The sequence below is a fragment of the Myodes glareolus genome, chromosome 26 (assembly GCF_982192425.1).
Source record: "Myodes glareolus chromosome 26, mMyoGla1.1, whole genome shotgun sequence".
NCBI lineage: Eukaryota > Metazoa > Chordata > Mammalia > Rodentia > Cricetidae > Myodes > Myodes glareolus.
Window position 1 is genome coordinate 41,967,067 of NC_142051.1, and position 19,611 is coordinate 41,986,677.

General features: G+C 46.4%; 1 protein-coding gene across 3 annotated transcripts in view; it reads left to right on the plus strand.

Annotated features, from left to right (window-relative positions):
* The window catches only part of Stab2 (stabilin 2), a 143,366-nt gene that overhangs the window by 20,650 nt on the left and 103,105 nt on the right, over nt 1-19,611 (plus strand). For all 3 annotated transcript variants that reach the window (XM_087902081.1, XM_087902082.1, XM_087902080.1), the window contains exons 8-18: nt 224-420; nt 2,069-2,202; nt 8,661-8,794; nt 10,337-10,419; nt 11,059-11,208; nt 12,994-13,134; nt 13,943-13,999; nt 14,141-14,266; nt 17,522-17,575; nt 17,879-17,959; nt 18,081-18,233. In XM_087902081.1, the coding sequence (XP_087758207.1) occupies nt 224-420; nt 2,069-2,202; nt 8,661-8,794; nt 10,337-10,419; nt 11,059-11,208; nt 12,994-13,134; nt 13,943-13,999; nt 14,141-14,266; nt 17,522-17,575; nt 17,879-17,959; nt 18,081-18,233 (1,310 nt within the window). The remainder of the gene's footprint in view (nt 1-223; nt 421-2,068; nt 2,203-8,660; nt 8,795-10,336; nt 10,420-11,058; nt 11,209-12,993; nt 13,135-13,942; nt 14,000-14,140; nt 14,267-17,521; nt 17,576-17,878; nt 17,960-18,080; nt 18,234-19,611) is intronic.

Genomic DNA, 19,611 nt, shown 5'->3' on the forward strand with positions numbered 1-19,611 from the left:
TAGAGATGACGTCAGCACGGCATTCACGGTTACAGTCCCTGATGTTCCCGTGTGATCTGTTTGGTAGAGCGGGGTGGACGGAAGGCTGCATTTCCTCCTGAACACCGCCCAATTGCCTTTGTGCCTAGGACACATTTGAGCCACCATTCCCTGGCGGCGCATTTCTCTCTCCTCCGCCACTGAGAGCGCTAACTACCCACCTCTCGTTGTCTTGTCTCTCAAGCCATCAACCCGTGTTTAAAGAGCGTCTGCCACCCTAACGCGAGTTGTACCTACCTGGGTCCAAATCAGCACCATTGCTCATGCCAGAAAGGCTACCACGGGGATGGCCAAGTGTGTCTTCCGGTGGACCCCTGCCAAACAAACTTTGGAAACTGCTCCACGAAGTCTACAGTGTGCAAATACGATGGGCCTGGACAGGTGAGCTAAGAACACGTGGAATTGACATGCAGTGCAATTTCTAATTGGTCTTAATGATAAAAACCTGGAGTCAATTAGAGGGGGTTAATGATGAAAGATCAGAGAAGCAGAGTAGCCAGCCAGGAGTTCTTACCTCTACTGAGCCCTCAGACTGAATGCTCAGACTGAATGCCTTGATCTCCTGTCTCCTCCTGCCTCATATTCATCTCTCCACCCAGCCATTTGTCTCCTCCTCCCTAGTGTTGGGATTAAAGGCGTAGGACTCCCAAGTACTAGGGTTAAAGGTGTGAGCCTTCACCCGCCTGATTCTGTTTCTCTTTGAGACTGAACAATTTCGTGTAGCCCAGGGTGGGCTTGAATTTACAGAGATCCGCCTGCCGCTGTCTTCCTAGTGCTGGGATTAAAGGTCTGTGCCACCGCTGCCTGGCTTCTTTGACTGACTAGTGTAGCTAGCTCCACACTCTGATCTTCAGGCAAGCTTTATTTGTTAAAGCGGAAACAAAATACCACCGCACTGGTGTGTTCAGAAATAGGGAAAGGAGCCCTAGTCACCCAAACCACTGGACACTGTATCTTTTGGGCCTTTCTGCTCTGGTCCCCCATGCTCAGTTTGGTATACACAGTTGTCACTGTGCTCAGGGCCTGGTCACAAGGCTTCCCTAAACTATCCACCTCTAAACTCCACATTTCCAGCCCCCGACCCTGCCCAGCGTCTCTCCAAACCCCATCCCACGTGGGAACTGACAGGATGTGGATAGAATTCAAATTTAGACTAGATCAGTTTAACCGAAGTTATACGGATCAATCGACATCCACCTTCAATTCTCTGATCTCAGAATTATCTTTTTAGATTAAGGGAGGCCCTGGGAGCCCAAAACAAAAGCCAGGAGTACTGGCAGGTTGTAGGGACTGAGGGTATCCAGGGTGAGGCACCATCCCTCTGAATTATGTTATGACCTTGAGTGATTTAAAAAATAATAATTGCCCTAGCCTGGAGAACCTACCCTACGGAAGGAGAACAGTTGAAAGAGCCCTGCCCTCTGTTAGTGGATGCTGACTGTGGCCACGCCCACCCATCATGTCCAAGTGGAGGATTGCTACACATGATGGAGAAAAAACTCAGTTTTTGTGCAGAAGCAGGACATTGCATTGCCTTGGACTTGTTATCTTAGTGTTGTGCACATTTTGAATCACATCACTCTTTGTTGGATAAGGTGTGTGGCAGCATCTCGGGCCTAGTTTGCCCGTTCTCTTCTCGTGACGGCGAAAAGTTTCTCTAGAAATCGTCCAGGTCTCCTCCTCCCCTGCAAACCGGTGTTCTAGAGGAATCGTGCCTCCCAGCTGAATGGCAACCTCTAGTGACCTGCAAACTGTCTATAAAGGGAATTGTGGGGGCAGGGGTTAAGGTTCAGGAAACAATAAAACTAAAACTCCAAACTTTACAAACAACCGTTATGAGCTCTCTAACGGGAAAGTTATAAAACCATGACTTAAATTTCGGGAAACTTTGACAAGGTTTTGGGGAAGCTCACACTTCAGTCCTGTTTACTGTTAGCTTTTGTGGGAGAATATTGCGTAGAGCTTAAAGAACAGCGGCTGAGGAAACTAACCGGGGTCCGATTTGGTCTTCTCTCCCCGCCTCTTAAAGTCTCACTGCGAGTGTAAAGAGCATTACCGCGACTTTGTGCCCGGAGTGGGGTGCAGTATGATCAACGTCTGTGAATCAAACAACCCGTGTCATAAGAATGCAAACTGCAGCACGGTCGCACCAGGCCAAGCCCGGTAAGTCTCCGCCGTCTCACTAGGTCTGTCCCAGATGGCGAAAGTGGGAGCCGGCCAATGTGGTAAGTTCCTTGAAGGAGAGGAAGCGTTTCTTAATCGGCCCTATATATCCACTCCATCACAAGCAGCAGCAGCAAGGATCATAGTCAGCGTTCCCTAGAGCTGCTTAATCAATGAGTGTGTCGATCGTTATTTCCTTCCCGGTGATGAGGAGAATGCTCTGAGCATGGACTTGGCCCAATATTTGGATTTAAGGGAATCCAAAAGGAAACCACTGTGCCTAGGGAAACAAATGGCTGTTGGGATTGAGGTAGTTAGACCACTAATGTATCTCTTCCAGCCTTCCGGGGACAGTGATTGTGGGTGATATGGAATAAGACTGGAAAAAGTGAATAAGCGTGAGAAGTTATTTCCTGGATACCAAGTTTTAGAAGAGGTTTACCATGAGGGAAAACATTTGTTTGTAAATTCCCAAAGCAGGGGCAACTTTCATTGTGGGACGGGAATAATGAGGAGAGTTTAAAAAGACCTGAGGTTTAGTGGGGCATGGTGGCATCTGCCTTTAATCCCAGCACTCGGTAGTCGGAGGCAAACATATCTCTGTGAGTTTGAGGCCAGCCTTGTCTATAGAGCAAGTTCCAAGGCAGCCAGGGTGGCTTAACAAGACCCTGTCTCAAGAAATAATGAAGAAAAAAGAGAGATAGAAAGAAAGAAAGAAAGAAAGAAAGAAAGAAAGAAAGAAAGAAAGAAAGAAAGAAAGATAGAAAGGAAGGAAGGAAGAGAGAGAGAAAGAGAAAGGAAGGAGGGAGGGAGGAAGGGAAGGAAGGAAGAGAAAGGGAGGAAGGAAGGAAGGAAGGAAGGAAGGAAGGAAGGAAGGAAGGAAGGAAGGAAAGAAAGAAGGAAGGAAGAAAGAAAGAAAGAAAAGAAGAGAAGCAGGGAGAGAGAGAAAAAAAAAAGAAAGAGACTCACGGTTAAATTGTGGTTTTGGTACCTACCCAGTGCATGCCCCTGGAAAGGGGCATTACGTGTTTGTGCACACAGAAGTGATGTCTACTCCACAGAGCTGCGCAGACCCTGAGCGTGTGGTGCGGGAGAATTATCTGTATTCTGTCAATCATATTTTAATAAAACGCTGATTGGCCAGGCAGGCAGTATAGGCGGGAAAGCCAGAAAGGAAGTAGGGGTGGAGCAAAGAGACTGGGAGTATTCTGGAAGCAGAAGCTCTCTCTCAGCCATTCCTGTACAGACCACCGAAGAGACAGCATGTAACTTGCCCAGCAGAGAAAGGTACGGAGCCATTATGGCTAACATAGATGAGAATAATGGGATAATATAAGTTATAAGAGTTAACAAGAAGCCTGACCTAATGAGCCAATCAGTTTATAACTTATAGAGATCTCTGTGTGATTGATTTTCTCTTTGGGGCATGCTAGCGTGGGGTACCGGGCGGGACAGATACCCCAACAAGCCAGCCCCTCATGTTACAAGCGTGGCTGATGTGTTTTCGCCAGGAATTGAGCAGAAGCTAGCATCCGCATCCTTCCCGCCTCAGATGATCTCTCTACCACTTAGTTCTCACCACCACCAGCTTGATGAAGGACTGGTGGGCCTGGCCTGTGACCTCAGAAACATGGCTACATTGAATCGGGCAATCAGGAAACTGTTTCTTTGCTTCCAGGGCCAGTCACCTCAGCTTTCTTGAGATTTATTCCTTTAAAATTGGGTCTTCAGTGTGCAGGGGTTTTCCCAGATAAATTTAATGATCACCACACTCTCTGTAGATAAATACACTAGATGTGGATGGAGTACCAGGCTGGGGTATCAGGGCTCCTGGGCTTACCTCACAACTCCAGTACTTAACCTCCAGGAAGTGACAGTTCTTAAGCCATAAAGTGGGAGGACTTATCTCCTCTCAGGGCTGTGATGAGGACCAAATGAAAATATCTTCATTTTTCCTTAGGCAGAGACTGACGCAGAAATAACCCACACCAGCTAACCACAGCCATGCACTGAGGTACACGGGCCCCCAAGACATGTGTGGACACATAGGTCCAGCTCTTCCTCTAAGGAAGTGAGATATAAATAAACCACCATGCTCATTTATTGCCCTGCCAGAATGTCTGAGTAGACCTCCTAATAGAATATCTCACAAAGACAGAAATATACAGACGAAAATGGAATAACTGAACAGTGTAAACTTCAGCATAACTTGGGTTTAGAGTGTTCGGCAGAACTACAATGAATTTTCGGACTGTGCCTGTCATTTGTCAGCCATCCCAACCCTCCTCCTTCCCAGGAAAACAAGTCATCTTCACCTTAAAGAGGCCAAGATAGAAAGTCTGGCTGGGCAGGGCTGGAAAAAGGAGAAGCCGTTGGCCCTAGGGTGACATACAATAGTTGATCTGGATTAAAGGATTTGTTAGACATATGCCTCCACACGGCAAGTTTCTCAGAATCTCAAACTTTACTATTAGCCACAGGAGGTTACCAGTTGGAAAGAAGGGGATCAAATGTAGGCTTGGCCACTCACCGTTCAGGTCATCTTAGAGAAGTCTGAACTCCAAACACAGTCTCCTTACCTGATGAGAGAGCAAGAGGCCACTTATACCTTCCCATAAAGAGCTGGCTCCATTTTTCCCCTAAACTCTATTTTTATTGTAACCAAAAGAGCAAATGGCGCCATTCTTGTGATGGGTATGGCTTCCCATTCTACTTACTAGTAACGGTAGGAAGTTAGGGCCAATAGGTAGAGGAGAGAAGCTTCCTCTGACGTGATTCATTTTGGATGAAAAGAAGCCGAGCCGGATGGAGACACGCTGAAAAGGCAGCGTGGAAACAGCCACTCCACACTTGAACCACACAAAAGCACAACAGTAGTGAACGTTGATGACATTCTGGATCAGCAGTCAGGTTCTTTTTGTTCATTACATCCAGTAGGAAGGGGGGCTAGCAAGTGCTCCAAGTCCCTTTCCTAAGAGTGCTAATCCCCTTGGTGAGGCTCCACCTTCGTGACCTAATGTGTCCCCAGCTCCTAACATATCACTAGGGAGAGTTCAGCATGAGAATTTAGGGAGAACGTAGCCCATCAGTCCAAGCACTGTTCTGTGCCATGTTATTCTTAGCTACATGCATCGTAACGTCTCTTCCATGTAGAACATCCTCCAACATGTACATACACCTCCTTCATCCGAGGTGGACACACACGGGTGCTGTGATGCTCAGCTGGTGTCTCTTCTCTGGGATAGCCCCGCTGTCCTCCCCTGTGTTCATCCCTCGGGACTCCCTGGGACACATCTACTCTAGCATTTCTGGACCGGATCTGTGATGAGCAATGGGCACACCTAGAGATATAGAAGCCCCAAGTCTCCGTTTCCTCATTTTAAAATGGGGCTAAAGAGATGGATCAGTAATTGAGAGCACATGCTACTCTTGCAGAGGGCCCAAGCTCGGCTCCCAGGACCCATATCTGGCAGCTCACAACCACTCCTAACTTCAGCTCCTGGGAATCTGACACCTCTGATATTATCAAACTCTTCCCTCAAGTACACACACCCACAGACACACAGAGACACTACACATACACACACACACACACACACACACACAAAATTTACACATTTAAAAATTTAGTAAGTTATTAACAGCTCTCCTCTCCTATGTGGGTTGTGTTAAATTAGATAATAAAGAATCCTTTAGAAGTATGCCTGGCCTAGGAATTATCAATAAATGCTAGCTATTACTATTGTTACTGATCTCTGTGTCCAGTAGAATACAAGGCTACGTCATAGTCACCTTTGATGTTAGTGTCTATCACTGACTGAACAACGGGATGAGTGAGCATTTGGAACAACTCATAAATCAGTGAAGGAATAAAAGAAATGAAGGAAATAACCAACCTGAGACCCCCTGGAAGAACTACGCTAACTCAGCTTACACAGCATCCAGAGTTACTTACGCCAATGAATAGCATAAAATGTGAATGACTTATAGGTGTTTTTAAAGCCTTAAGATAGTGGAAGATATTTGTATTCAATAAAAAAAAAAAAACCCGTTCCCCAAAGAGGTGAGTAGGTTCCACCTCTTCGCGCCACAGGGAAACCGAGATGATTCAAGTCAGAAATCAATCACAAAGGCTTGGGCTTTGGCCTGAGGGTTAAAGTAAAAATTAAAAATAGTTACGTCTCCTACATTCCTCAATGCTGAGGCCATTAAGACAGGATTCTCATTCTCCATGAAATAAACCGTTGGCCTCATAAGGACTTGCGGAGAGAAACATCCTTAGGAGCTGGCAAGAGTTCCACATTGTGTCCTGGCAATTGTCTTCAGAGGCAGCCCGTGTGGCTTGCACTGAGACCACAGCTCTTTGTTGAGGGCCGTTTCGCTTCAAAGAGGTATAATCTTTAAATTAGCTCTCACCCTTAATTAGTGTGGTGTGGTCCTTTACGGTCAGACAAAGGGTCAGTACTGCCAGCAGGGGGAGCAGGCAGAGGAAGAACGTAATAGCCCTTGAAAAGGAAACATAGTGTGATATTGTACAACTGTGTCAAAGAATTCGGAACGCTGGGGCAGGAGGATTGAGAATTTGAGACTAGCCTGGACTCCATAGTGAGATTCTATTTAAAACATGTATCGGTTTAGTGCTTCTGGGGCTGATGGTGGGCCCAATTTCTGTATATAATTCTTTAAGGGAAGGGACATGCCGGTAACAGGCTTCTCCTTGGAGGAAATTGCTTTGAGGTTCAGTGAAGGGAGGACTGAAGAGGACAGAAAGACCAGTTAGAGGACCACGGTTGCAGTCCAGGCGGCAGGGTTCTGAGGGGTTTGTAGCACGGACTTGAAAATAGATGTTTTCCAAGAGCACAGCTGGGTTCACGAGAGTATAGTTATCCCCTGGGATACAGCCCCGTAGGCATCGCCTCTGTGTTTGGTGGGAACCTACCAGTACCTCTGCAGCTCCCGTTAGCTCTACTCTCTGGGAAGTTCCTCCCCCTCCTCCTGTTTGGTTTCTCCCAGATCCTAGTCAATCTCACCTTCCTACACACTTTCTCGGTTTTAGCTGCCACTCAGAGCCTCCGCTCCTGACTCAGAGCCGAGTGCTACAGTTTTAGGAATTTCCCAGGCTCGATGACACCGTGTTAATAGTTTGAAATTAGCCAAGGTACAATGATAAACCGTGGAGAAGGCCAGATGCTGTCAATCAATGCTTTCCCGCCAGCCCCTGGAGAGACAACGATTAGACATTTGCCAGCATGCTGCGGCTAGCATATCTTCACATCTTCTTATGAGACTGAACTATTGCATCAGATCTCTATGGTTTCTCTGGCTCCTCAGATAGATAGATAGATAGATAGATGGATGGATGGATGGATGGATGGATGGATGGATGGATGGATAGATAGATAGATAAATAGATGGATGGATAGATAGATAGATGGATGGATAGATGGATGGATGGATGGATGGATGGATGGATAGATAGATAGATAGATAGATAGATAGATAGATAGATAGATAGATATTTGACTCAGTTTCTACTTAGTGGGTGACTACTGATTAAGAATGTCCAACCCTGTTCCACACTCTGGAACCAGCACAGTGAACAAAGACACTCAAAGCCTGTGTTCTCCCTGGAGAGGGAAGTTTATTACATAACCAGACTGACCAGGGGCTACACAGTGCAGTGATAGAGTGATAGAGCGTGTAAGAAGATCTGACCCAGAGTGGGGATGGGCTCTGAGCCATCACGGTGAGGAAGCCACAAGCCACAGCACCAGAAACTTGAGGCAGCTGCAATCTGCAGTCAGGGAGGAAAAAGAGAAGGAGAGAGAGAGAGAGAGAGAGAGAAAGAAAGAGAGAGAGAGAAGCGCTCTGTGCCCAGTCCATTTCTCTTTTTGTTTAGTCCGGTGAGTGGAGCCACCCACGGTTAAAGCGGGCTTACCCTCCTTAGTAAACCTGTTCTAGATAACCACACAAAGGCATGTCCATAGATTAGCCTCCATGGTGGCTCTATAGCCAATCAAGTTGGCAGTCAATTTTAACCACCAAAGTTGGCTTATTCTGGCCTGAGGCTCTTGAGTCTACATTTGTAGCAAATATTACAAGTGATTCTTATATGGATGGTATCTAGACTGCACTTTGAAAGTTACTTCAACAAAGAACATGCAAAGTTATCTGGCATTTGTAAGTGTGTGTGTGTGTGTGTGTGTGTGTGTGTGTGTGTGTGTGTGTGTGCGTGTGTGTGCACGCACGTGCATTATATTATCTGTTCTGGAAATGCAACTCTAAACAAGGTTCTGCCACTGACAGCTCCCTGAGTCTATGTCTCTCCCGGCCTCTTCAATCCTGCCTATCATATGGTTCTCCCCACCTGTGAAGCCTGTGGAACTAAGCCCAGGGTTGAGCACTCTCGGCTCTCGATGGCTCCAAGGCCCTGAGAATGTGACTCCGCCCCTCTCCAGGTGCACTTGCCGGAAAGGTTACATGGGCAACGGCCTGACCTGCTATGGAAACATCATGGAGAGACTCAGGGAATTAAACACGGAACCCAGAGGAATGTGGCAAGGAAGGCTGACCTCTTTCATCTCCATCCTGGGTATGCAGATTTCCTCCTCAAGCACAGCCCTCTCTCAGGCCAGGGCATCTGCCAGACACAAGCAGGTAGAAAGGGGCAGATGAAGCTGGTACATTGGGGCTAGCCCTTGTAGGGACAAGCCATGCAGGTGATGGGGAAAACCAGAGGGCTGTTTCCAAGGAGACAGCTGTTTGCCAGGCAGACTAGCAGAGCGAAGATTAGTAGGCAGAGAACTGAGACCAGGGTCATAACATCGCCATACGTCAGCAGACTAGCGATAAGAGCAAGAGGGGCAGTCGCTGGTGTAAAAGATTGTCCCCTTTTCCGTGACTTCCTGAACTTTTCAAGGATGCATAAATGTTGGCAGAGGACACTGAGAATAGAGAGTCACCTAAGCCCCATGGTGGTATCCATATTCAGCGGGGAAGGTATCATCTGAATGTTGGACAAATCTTACTGGTGTTCACCCTTAGCCGGAAGCCACTAATTAACCTGTAGTAGTTACAGATCTTCTCGCAGCCCTAGGGAGCATGACAGCACAAAACATGCTTATGCATTTCCAAATGCCGTCTACAAACTGTAACCCCACATCCTCTGAAGGCCGAAGCCTTACAGCTGTTCAGAGCGCCTCAACCAATCAGCAAAAGCATAAAACACAGACCTGATGGAACAGAAATCTTAAAATATCAGCATTTATGTTAGAATTGGCCAAGTATGCTAAAACAATTCCCCAGAAAGAACACAGTAAAAGAGGCAGTGTCCTTGCAGGTCAGTGCTGTGTCCTCTGAATAATTTTTACCCTTGCTCCTGTGTGACATTCTGCTCTTTGCAAAGCCGCCTAGGGAGACTCAAGAGGTACAGACCTGGCTTGGGCTGAGAATAGCCTTGCAGCAACTCTGACCTTCAGCTGGGAACTCCCAGGACACTGAGAACAGAAGGAGGTGCAGAGTGTCCTTAGAAGGGCAGGCCCCACACACAAACATCCTAGACATCCTAGACGTAGCCCTGCTTGCGTTTCACCTTCCCCGGGCATCTTGCTCCTACGTGAGAGTACAGAGCCTGGTGTAATGTCCCAGCATCCCCTGGGTGATGGAAACTGACTGGCTACCCAGCTTGCAAGACTCCGAGCAGAATGCAAATGTAGGGTCCTGTGTTCAAATATTCTGCTCTTCAAGAGAGCGCCAACGGAACACTCACACTAATGTGGGCTCCCACGAACTGCCCTTGGATGGAGCCAAGGGCTGTATCCTTACATGCGGAAATGGGCAGCTCAGCCAGGCAGGAATATGGTCAGGGACTGTAGGTCTGTCCACAGGCCCTGTCACACCCTGCCCTTCCACAGCAAATCATCTGGAAAGACACAGCTAAGTCTCCTGGAAAACTCTTAGAGTGTTCTGGGAATACGTCAGGCCAGCACATCCAGTACCATGTGCTCTTAGAGAACCTCTGTTTACCAAGATCACAACAGAGCAGTGAGAACAGAGACGGACTGATTCTAGACCCTTCCCATGTACCTCTGGCCCACACGACATTTTTCTCCCACTGTGTGTTTGGACTCTTAAGACAGAACTTACGCCTGGCCACTGAGCAACCTGGGACCCTTCACTGTGCTGCTGCCCTCAGACAAGGGATTAAAAGGATTCAACGTGAGTAACCAAAATAACCCCCTCTGAGAGGCCAATATAAAATGCCTTAGCAGGCAGCATCTTATTTAAATTGAGAAACTTCAATTACACTCAAGATGCCGAGTTCTTCTGCTTGCTCAGGTTAGAGTCTGTTCCCTTTCTTAAATCATATTTGCATAAGCTCTGACTTGCTGATGGTCTCCTTTGCTACATTACTTTTGACTGCTTGATGGTTTCCTTTACTACACAAGCCCTCTATTCTACATGCAGCAGGATTCACTGGTTGAGATCCTATCCTGAGGACATCACCTCCTTTACTCTGCTCAGCATTCAGCTCAGACTTTCCCTTAACTTTGTATCTCTCTAAGCATAGGATTTTGCTGCAACATTACATTTCCTGGGGCTCCTTTTCTCCTCAAACTGTATGTTTGCGGTTTTCCTTGCTGCACTTGCTCTTCTTCATTGTAGATCTGCATAAGAATGGTTACTAGTAGCCATATGGCACAGTCAATGCTAGACTGTTTTGAAATCTCTGCTGCTAACACCATGAGTTCAGGACTCTTCATTTTACCCTCCAGCAGACCTTCCAGACAAGGACAAAAGCAGCCACACTCTGCTCATTTCCTTCTGATGCCATCCCATCCGGCTCTCTCTTCTTAGGTGAAAGAGCTTCTGATGGACAACGAGGCAGCTCGGTACTTTGTGAAGCTCCACATCATTGCGGGGCAAATGAGCACCAGGCAGATGAATGACACAGACACCTTCTACACACTGACCGGAAAGTCGGGGGAAATCTTCAACAGGGATAAGGTCAGAATGTCTCCGAGTTTCACTCCCATGACAGCATCAGGGCAGCGGCTGGGCCAGAGGGAGTCCAGGAAACTGTTACAGAAGGGGGATTTTGGCTTGAGTTAGCTTTCCATCATTTGGCTACCGCTGTTAACTCCACAGAAGTGAGGAAAAAGACCACTGACCCAACATTGTGAACAAATTATTAAAACAAGCAACTAATTAAAGCACGCTTTTTCTGTTCATGTACATGGGCTATCTCTCCCTAAAAGTGAGGTTCAAGAGATCAACACTGAGCCTGTCTGAGATAAGGGTTTTTATAGTTCGGGAGTAGGGTGGGGAATTTGGCAGGCAAATGGGCAGGGTTAAAGAGGCAGAACATAAGCAAAACAAGTTGGTCGTAACAACCTTCTGAAACAAAGACATGGTTGCCAGGGAGTCATAACAAAGTGGTCATAACAACAGGTGGTTATAACAATCTTTTGAAACAAAGGCATGGTTGCTGTTTCCTGGAACAGCAGTATAAAGAACCATTTGTAGTTAAGGTTACAGGTGGGACATAGCCCAGTCCTTGAGAAACAGAGAATCAACCATAAACAGGAATGAATCTAGTTTGTCTTTACTGTAAGATGGCTTTCAAGCCTAAGATGGAGGCAGGCTGGCTTATCACCACCATGAAGTTGAGGTGCTGTGAGTCTGCTTCCTGGAAGCCCTTCTCCAAACCATCGGCATCCCTCTTAGGAAAGGAAATGAATGGAGTGTGTTTAGTGTAGGTTGCGGGTACTGGTCCATCATCTTCGTTCATATCTCCTTGTCTTCTAGTTTGAATCAGACTACCTCACTTCTCTTCACAAGGTGACGGCAGGTGGCAGGTGGGGGCAGGTGATTAACATGTGTGCATGTATAGGTTGTGTCCTAGGCTGGTGTATTTCACCTAATATCAATGGCTGGTAGATTGCCGAGTGTTCTTTCCATGCTAAGTACAGGCATAAATCTTTACCTGTGTTATGTACAACGACTCAGGAAGGAGGTCTTATCAGTATCCTAGCTTTCCCTATGGGATAGTGGAGAGTCACACAAAAAGTATCCGAGCCATGATTCAACTGTGGACCTAACTGACACAGATCTGACGTGAGAACAGGATAGAACAGCGTATATATGACGTGGGCATGCATATATCCATTAATATTTATTGTCACATAAGAGGAAACAGCAATTATTTCCATTTGCTCGTTCAACAAATGCATGTGTACAATATATTAATATAAAGCAGGGGCTCTCAGCCTTCCTAGTGCTGCATGCCTTTAATTCAGTTCCCCAGGGTGTGGCGACCCCAACCATAAAATGATTTCACTGCTACCTCATAACTGTAATGCTGTTACTGTTATGAATTGTAATGCATATCTGATATGTAGAGTATCTGACATGGGACCCCTGTAAAAGGGTTGTTTGACTCCCAAAGGGGTCGCAACCCACAGGTTGAAAATTGCCGTATTATAACGAAAGATGTAATGCAACCAATTGAATTGTTACCCCCTGGTGGAACTTGCAACATATTGGAGGAGGGCAGACACTGACTTGCCCAAATTTTGCATGTGACATTCATCAGTGATGTCATACACTATCTCACTTGAACTTAGTGGAAACCATGCAAGGTGGGCCAAACAGACACCTTCATCCTCACGTAAGATCTTAGGACTTATGCCAAGTCTTACAGCCACAGGTCTTCTGACATCTGATCCCAGAATTGTTCTTCCCAGAATACAATATTAATTTTATGTACCTTTTCTTTCTTTGATATTTTAGGACAATCAACTAAAACTCAAACTTAACAGAGGTGAAAAGGTGAAAATCATCCAGGGGGACATAGCTGCTTCAAATGGGCTTATACACATGGTTGACAGGGCCATGGACAAGATAGATCCCACACTTGAGAGCAACCCCAAGGTGAGAGAAGTCAAGCACAGGTGAGGTATGGCAATGGGACCGGGATTTATCCCTAGTGCTTGATCTGGTGTCTTGGAGCACATTCTTTTTGGAGGGATACCTTGCTCAGCCTAGATATAGAGGGGAGGGCCTCGGTCCTGCCTCAAAGTGATGTGCCAGACTTTGTTGACTCCCCATGGGAAGCCTTATCCTTTATGAAAAGTGGATGGAGGTAGGACGGGGAAAGGGGAGGGGAAGGAGTGAGAACAGAAATAGCTATGTAAGATGAGAAAAGATTGTATTAAAAAAATAAAAAATACAAGTGAGGTCAGCCCATGTCCACCTTCTTTGCTGCCAGGGGATTAACATCCAAGAAAAAAGTGTCTGCCAGAACTTAGCCTTCTTGTTCAAAGGAGGGTCTCAAGCTGCAAAAAGATAGTTTTCAGTAGATTTTTGAGTGCTCCTGCGGAGAGAATAAAAGACATTCTTGGGATGTTTTCATGGATTCTTTTAACCTCACTTGTGGCCACATCAGACAACTCAGTCTGAGGCCCGTTGTCCCAGCGGCTCACTCCTGTGCATCATGGAGGTCAGCCAGAGTCAACAAATTTCTTCTTCCTGCCCTCCCTGGTGTGGCCAGAGGCTTCTGTAGAGTGCACAGATTTGGACAACTGGTCAACCATACCGACAGCTGCATAACCATGGCAGTAGGCTGTCTTTTTCCACATGCTCACCTTTCACATTAGCCCTGTGCCGTCTCCTAACACCGAGGTTCGTACTCCCCAAGCCATTCTGTGATTTGACTCTTTCACAAAATCTCTCTTTCCAGCAAACCATCATGAAAATACTACAGCCAAGATTCAGCAGGTTCAGCTCTTTGCTAGAGGTATGCCCTTCTATACATTTCAAAAAAAAAGACTGGTTAAGTCCTTTGTAGAGATGTGCCCGCTTTAGACGTTTTCGGATGACTGCTTCAAATATTATTTTGAGTGAACAAAAAATATAAAATTTAATTTCTCCAATGCAGAAAACCAATGTTGGACACGCCCTAGATGAAGGTGGAGCTGGTGGCCCATACACCGTTTTTGTCCCAAACAATGAAGCGTTGGATAGCATGAAGGCGGGCACCATTGATTACCTCCTTTCTCCAGAGGTAGAGTAGCCACCCACTGATGCTCTGCACACTGTCCATCCTGTGAGTCCCTGAACTAAGACTAAGTCAGCAAGTAAATGAGGAAATAAGCAAATGTTTTCAGTTCCATATGACTCTAAAGTCACCCAGAGAATTACACCTTCAGTCGGTCATTTAGGGTCGGGCCTGGACTAAACTTTCAAAGGACCAAGTGTTGTCACTGTTAGAAGCTCTAGCCTCTCTTTTCTTTTGATCTCTCTCTCTCTCTTTCTCTCTCTCTCTCTCTCTCCTGGGACCCTTTCCTTGTCTACCTTAATTCTCAGTGCTGCCATAGTTCCCCTTGAAAAAGAGATTGTGAATTCCTTTCTATCAAGATCAAGGTTAATATGATTTGAAATCATCTCTCGGACCTAAGAGGTAAAATCTGAAGAGATAAATAGCTAAGGAATTTTTCCCACTAAAATGACAAACAAATGAGAGAGTTTTATGGTTACAAGTTTGTTCTGTGGCTTTCCAGAAACCACGCTGCCATCTCAGTACTGATGGCTCAGAATGTGGGGGACGGGAACTGCCCAGTTCTTTAAAAGCAGCGATTCCCAGACTCCAGTGTGATCAGGAATTACCTGAGGGCCTTGTAAAGCAAGCAAGGTCTGGGGTCTGATCCCAACCATTGTGACCAGTGGCACTAATGTGAGACTGAGGATCAGACCTGCAGAACAGAGCAGAACACACACACTCTCACATACACACACTCTAACACAAGCTGTCTCAGCCACGCTGCTATGGTGAACCTGAAACCTATTCCCCTTTTGGTTTATTGATTCATGGATATAGTTCTTGCTACAATACCTTTAGGTACCAACAAGGACATCTTGCAATAAAATGCTAGGGTAAAAGACACAGACACACGTGAAGACACACACACACACACACACACACACACACACACTGACCTTGCAGAGGACCCAAGTTCACTTCCTAGAACCCACACAGAGACAGCTCCCCTTCTCCATTTCATTCAACCCAGGACCCCAAGCCCAGGGAGTCCTCCACAGTTAAGATGGGGCTTCCCACGTTAATTAACCAATCAAGACAATCCTTCACAGGAGTGTCTTGAGACGGATCTCCCAAGTGATTTTCAATTCAGTCACATTGACAACCAACACTGATCGCAGAGAAATGAGAGTGCTCCTAAGAGAAGGGGGACTGGCTTCTGAAAGCTCCTATACCTCACACCTCAAAGCATCCATAAGCTGGGTGACACCGATGACCCTATCCAGCTAGGGCTACCACACACAGTGACCAGAGATAGATTCCGTGTCCCTTTCACTCTCTTGTCTTCCATATGATGTGGACCCAACCCTCACGAGACTTTAGAAGTGGATTCTCCCATTGAGAGACTCTCTCCAAGTCGAAGCGAAGCTATAGAAGAGATGCACACTAGTGCCTTTATTTTTCAGGAAAAAACCAAGCCTTAGCAGGGAAGTGACTCTATCAAGGTCACACAGAAGCTAAACCAATATTGCTACCCAGGCTTCTGAACTCAAGCCAAGGGCTCTTCCTCGCACACAACCTCTGTTTTTAATTTATTGACGCAAATGCTTAGAAAGTGATGTGTGTGTGTGTGACGTGTGTGTCCTATCTGAGCACAGAGTGATAGTAGCTCAACATGGGCACACATGATCCTGTCATTCAGGAACTGACCGTCTAGTCTGGCTGGACACAGTTCAGCAATGTTCTCTCTGCACCGTCCTCTTTGGTGCCACACATTGGAGCCTGTAGCAATGCTGCTTTCTCTTGCAAATCCCAGTGTCTGGGAACCGCGGAGTGGCTGAGACCCAGAGGCTGACTCGTTCAAGGTCTCATGGTGTCCTCCATCCATTGGTCACAAAGCACCACGTCCAGAGCTGGTAACTGGCAGGAAGCTCGGCATTCTTCCCGTAGCACAGCCCTGCACATCGCGCTAGCAGCTTGCAGTTATGGCAGACCGATCGCTCATCATCCGCACCAGGATGCTTCTGAAAATGAGGAAAGCAGCCAGACCATAGGTGTGAGATAGAACTGAACCAGACCAACTGAGATATGAGGTCACTGCTTACAGGTAACTCCCTAGCATCATGACCAAAGTCAGAGGCTAAGAAGAGGCTGAGTGAGGGGGGCCTCCTCGGGTTCAGCCTGAGCCTTGATGCTGTAAGAGCATGTCCCAAGAAAGGACAATCTTCTGGAACAAAGGACAATCTTCATTAGGCCCCTGGTCAGAGATCTTGGCCTGTCCAAGCTGTGCTACAGACCTAGCAGAACTGGGAAGTTTCTTATGACCAGCTGAGTCAGGGCAGGGGTAGACACCACTGCCTCTACCTCCTGCCACAGGGAATGGGACCTTTGGCTCCTCCATTCTGTAGACTCTCTGCAGTACACCTGCCTGCAGTTCTCCTTGAGAGTGCCAGGATCCTAGCTGCGGTAGTGGTCAGGTTGAGCTGCCATGGTTTGGTTTGGTTGGTTGTTTTCTTCCATCGTTTCTCCGGCATTTTGAAGCAACAGGAAACCTTGGAAATGTCTTGGAAGAAGGGTGACTTCTTTTGAGAGAATAGGTCTTAGTTAGGTGTTTTCTAGTTAACTCATTATGCAAAAGGTACACGGTTTAATCTTTGCTTATTTTTACTTTTAATTAATCTTTCATCTTTCCCTTGCAGTACTTTCTCTATAGCTCCTAAAATAGCTTTCTTTCTCCAATACTTTCTTTTGTCAAATGTTTTGTTTCAGTATATCTTATAGTTGAGTTGTATATTTGATCAGGGTCCTTAGAGCTGAACACTCCTAAAATATCAGTATGTGCCCTGACAAGTAAATGTTGATTTATGGGGCAAGTGATGGATGCCATAAGATTCCAAAATGTGACCTAAGATGTTCAGAGGGAAGGCTGAGCAGAGTGATGGAGGGTGTGGTTCATAGCCTGAGGAAGCTGTGTGTCTTGGGTGTGTTTTGATGCTCAGTGTTATCACATGTAAAATGGGTTAACAGTGGGCTCGACTCACAGGGATGCTGGGTTACGTGAAATGTGTGTGCTGTGTTCTGGGAACAGCCAAGAGATTTGATGAATGTCAGCTACTTGTGCATGGAGTTTCTTATCTCCAGTTTCCTAATAAGGAGGTTGGGTCATTGTCTTTTATGATTAATATCTAAGGTCATTAAACAAAATGAAGGGCTCTTAACAAAAAAGAAGAAGCTTGTAGAGTTTTCTTCATTGATTGACACAGGCTATTGGTTCCTTTGCAGGGCTCTCGGAAACTTCTGGAACTCGTAAGATACCACATTGTCGCGTTTACCCAGGTTGGCCCTATTCTTCCTCCTACTATTTTATCCCTGATTTTAAAATACCAGATCCCAGTTTTGCATTCCAATATGTTGGGGCCAGAGAATTATTTGTGACTTGTATTAGCTCCAAGCAACCTTCCGTCTATAACTGTTGTCTGTGATATTTTTATCAAAGAAATCCTTAAAGCCGCAAATGCTCATGACATCCAAGTTCCCATTATCTTATCAGCGGTTAAGGACTTTTGTGCAGCAAGGACTGTGAGAAATGGGGACACTGTGTGCTGCTGCAGATGACTTCCCAATCTCTTCCCGTTGCAGCTGGAAGTGGCCACTCTCATTTCGACACCCCACATCAGAACCATGGCCAACCAGTTCGTGAAGTTTAACATAACCCGCAACGTAAGTGAGAAGCCCATGGCTGGTACTGACACTTGAATGTTTACTCTGATAATTCCTCTACACTACCTCACAGACACGAAGCTCTCGCCATCAGAATGGAAGATGTCTCTGCTTCTTCCAGGGACGGATTCTGGTAAATGATGTGGCAGTGGAAGAAACCGAGGTCGCTGCCAAAAACGGCCGAATTTACATGCTGACCGGCGTCCTTGTTCCTCCCTCCATCGTCCCGATCCTTCCCCATCGATGTGACGCAACAAAGAGAGAAATGAGATTGGTAAGGGAACTCAGGAAATTTGGGAAGTCGGTGCTCGCACAGACACCGAGAGCAGGCAGCATTCTGGCCTCACCGTTCTGAGCCAGCTAAAACCACCCCCTAAAGATGGATCTCTATGAGGTCTTACGGGATTTCCACCGGAGATGGCCTGAAGTTGTGCGGGGTTCTTAATGTGCCATAACAAATTACCATAGTTGCCAGTCATTTATTCTATCACATTTATGGATGCTAGAAATCTGAAATCAAATTATCTGCCAGGCCGTTGTGTCCTTGGAGGCTCTGAAATCCCAGGACTCTTTGATTCTTTGAAGAGTGGCTCACATTTGTGTACTCTGAAGATCCTCCTGCCTCTGCCTCCTGTGTAGCTTGGAACATAAACCATGCTGCTTCACTAATTCCCGAGCTCCTGACAGTTCCCAGAAGCCCCGGGCACTCTTCACCTTGTAGCTACACACGCCCATCCATCTCTGCCCTCACTTCTGGTAGCTTTGCTCCCCATGTGTCTTCTCCTGGGCTTGTAAGAACAACAGTCACCAAATTTAGGGACTCCGCAGCCCGAATACATCTGTAGACTCTATTTCCAGACAAAGTCACATTCTGAGGTTCGGGGAGACATGCATTGGAGGAGAGTGGCTATTCTGCCTATTCAGTCATAGGGGTGAAATCTGGGCAGGGTTTTCCCCCTGGGGTGCAGGATTGGTCTCCTCCCTTTTTCTTCCATTGCCCTTGTCGCCTGGGGACACCTGCTCAAGGCCACCACTTTACTCTCTCCACGGAGAACAGACAATAAAACCTTTGCAGGTGGATGCTCTGGCCGAGAGACTCACTTGTCTTTCTGTAATCTTTTTTTCTCCAGATACCCGACTTTCTGTTTCTTCGTGAGCTTCTCACCCTCTAATGACCTTTTCTAACTCAGTATCAGCTGTTTGGGCTTAGCAAGTTTTAATTAAAGCACACTTACTACCAATATCACTCCATGGGCAATCTCTAACTTAACTCTGGGCCTACAAAGCCCAAATTACAAAGAGTCTTTCTTTCTAAGATATTTCAGCTGTGATAATTGATCCCACAGTATCTTCAGAATGTGGACACTGAACAAGGGAACAAGAGAAAAACACCTAAGCTTACTTTTTAATCTTTCCCCACCTCATCCTTTCCTCTTTGAAACAGAGTCTCAATATGTAACCCAGTCTGGCCTCGAACTCACAGTTTTCATGGAATAGCTGCCAAGTGCCGGGATTTCAGGCATGTGCCAGCAAACCACCTTCCTGTCCTCTTCTCTTGTAGACTGGGTGGTGACTGGTTTTCTGGTCCCAGGGCTCTTGATTGATACAATGACTGGTTGGTTTCTGCTGTATAAAGCCTAACCTCTGAAAGT